Source organism: Gavialis gangeticus, unplaced genomic scaffold, assembly GCF_001723915.1.
Source record: "Gavialis gangeticus isolate Ggan-Ray unplaced genomic scaffold, GavGan_comp1, whole genome shotgun sequence".
Lineage (NCBI taxonomy): Eukaryota > Metazoa > Chordata > Crocodylia > Gavialidae > Gavialis > Gavialis gangeticus.
In genome coordinates this window covers 162,335,706-162,338,026 of record NW_017729024.1, presented here as the reverse complement: position 1 = coordinate 162,338,026, position 2,321 = coordinate 162,335,706, and the positions used below count along the sequence as shown (strand labels likewise).

The 2,321-nt window shown below is 43.8% G+C and overlaps 1 protein-coding gene across 3 annotated transcripts in view; it reads right to left on the bottom strand.

Annotated features, from left to right (window-relative positions):
• The window catches only part of ZFR (zinc finger RNA binding protein), a 73,785-nt gene that overhangs the window by 24,258 nt on the left and 47,206 nt on the right, over positions 1 to 2,321 (bottom strand). For 2 of the 3 annotated variants that reach the window (XM_019517999.1, XM_019517997.1), the window contains exon 8: positions 136 to 436. In XM_019517999.1, the coding sequence (XP_019373544.1) occupies positions 136 to 436 (301 nt within the window). The remainder of the gene's footprint in view (positions 1 to 135; positions 437 to 2,321) is intronic. The other variant, XM_019517998.1, reaches the window with a different exon arrangement.

The window sequence follows — 2,321 nt, the reverse complement described above, 5'->3', positions numbered from 1 at the left end:
TAGTCCTTAAAACCAATGTTGCTCCTATGCATGAAGTTCAAACACATATTTGAGCATTTGTAGCCTTGAGTCCTTAAAAACCAGACACACATTTAAAATTCATATAATAGGTTAGGTTTCAAAATAAAGACTGACTTCTGTACTTGCCAACAAAGTTTATTTTCGGTGTAGATATTTTCTTTACAGCAATATTAGCAGCAACTGTAGATGTTTTGTTGTTGGATACTGTGTTAAGTGGTGTGTTTGTTGTGGGAGTAAGAATTTTCACTGCTGAAGATGCAATGGAGGAGTTCACAGTGTTGCTGCTAGTTGCAATATTTGAAGCGGAGGCAGCTGGTTTGGAAGCAGATGTGGATGCTGAAGAAGTAGCCTGGGTGACAACATTTGGTTCAGTTGAAGGAATGGGTTTGCCCAGTTTTGTGTGCAACTTAACCACCTAAGGGAAGAAAAAACAGGGAGAATTTAATGAAAGGCTCTTTATGAAAAAACAATAACTGCTTGGTTTCTCCAAATAATAGGCTTCTTATGAATAAACGGTAACTGCTTGGTTTGCCTATTTACTGATTTTTAAAAAAAGATGATCTGTAAGTGGGGGGGGAAAAAAAAAACAGAAATCATCCCAATTATTAGCTATGCAAAGAAACACAGATCTCCCCTATCCCAAGAAACACTTCACAGTTTGACAATTAGTAAAAATAGATATCCTACTGAGCCAAGAACCTGGACAATCAAGCAACTTGAGATGGAACAATTATTTTTGTTAACCTGCTGGTTGGGGAGACTATTAAACTGCTTTAACTTCAATAACAGATTAACATTTTGGAGAAAGAATGTCTTTACTGAAGTCCCAACAACCTGTCTTTTCATTCAGAGACTAAAATTTGATAATCTATACAAATCAAAAACCTTAACAGGCCCTTGAACAAAACCAGGAAGAGATCCAGTTGACATTTCTAATATTATGTAATGTTAAAAACAAAACAAAATAAGGTATTTCAAGCCTCTGTTATATATTATGAAGTGCTGAAAAAGGGCAAAAGCAATCCGTTTCAAAAATGTAAGAGTGTCCTTTACAGGATACCTTTAAGATACGGATATATTTCAGTTTTCTGACAGATAATTAATATCGCTTATAAATACTGACAATCTCCAGAACAACATGCATAGTCCTTAACAGTGAAGGATGCTATCAAGGAACCAAAAATGGGGGAGGATATAAAAACAGTGGAGTAATCTACTTTTGGCTGGTGATCTTGGGCATTACATATCACTGCCTTGTACCTCAGTTACCAAAGCTGAAAAATAGGCACAAAATTACTGACTGATTTTGAGAGGTATGGATGAAATAATATTACATAAAAGCTGAGTATTATTATTACATCTAAGTCACTGGTATGAATCTTGCCTCTCTGAGCACTGCCTGGCAGTACATCTGAAATCCAAATACTGCAGAAAGAACCATTTCAACACCAAATATTTTTCTAGTGCTCAAAAAATGTGCAGGGTGCTTTGTAGAAGTCAGGGAGAAAGCATCTCTCTGAGATGTTTTCTCATAAGTGAAAAAGCTTACCTTAGATCAGGGATTGGCAATGGCATGCAAGGCCATTTTCCTTGGTACGCCATGGCCAGCCAGGCTGCCAGACACGGAGCCCAGTGCAGCTGTTTGCAACCTGCCTGCTAGAGCTGCCCAGAGCCTGGGCTGGCTACAAATACCTGTGCAGGGCTCTGGAGCCCAGTCATCAGCTCTGTGCTGGGAGTGGGGGAGAGACCAGGGTTGCACTGCCTCAGGCCCCTCCTCCACCACCCGCTCTGAGGTGCATGCACAGCGCAGCTGTTTGCAGCCTTCTGCCTGTGGCTGCCCAGAGCCTAGGAACCTTATTCCTGAATTTATTTGGTTGGTCCCAGTCGCACAGCCTCTGGGCTCACAGCCATAAGGCTGGGGCAGGGGCATGGTTTCAAGATTTTGAGCAGCTTGGGCACTCCGGAGATCCAGATCTGGCCCCTCCAGAGAACTGGGGAGTGATGGGAGCTGGATACGAGGTGATCTGGTCTCTGGACATCGTCTTTGGAAGGAACAGCTTCCCTCCTCCGGACCTGAGCTCTCAGAGATGCTGGGCAGAGCCACACGGCTGTTGCTCAAGGGACGATGCAGCCTGGGGCTGTTCCAGTCTCCTACTGGGACTGCAGACCAGTGGCTCCAGCTCTGCCACTGCCATCCTGCATGGCCATGGGCAAGTCCCCCATGCCTCTGTTTATTGCAGCTTAGAGTGAGGGTGGGATTTGCTCCCTGAGGCCAGGGTCGGGGGGGGGGGGGGGGGGGG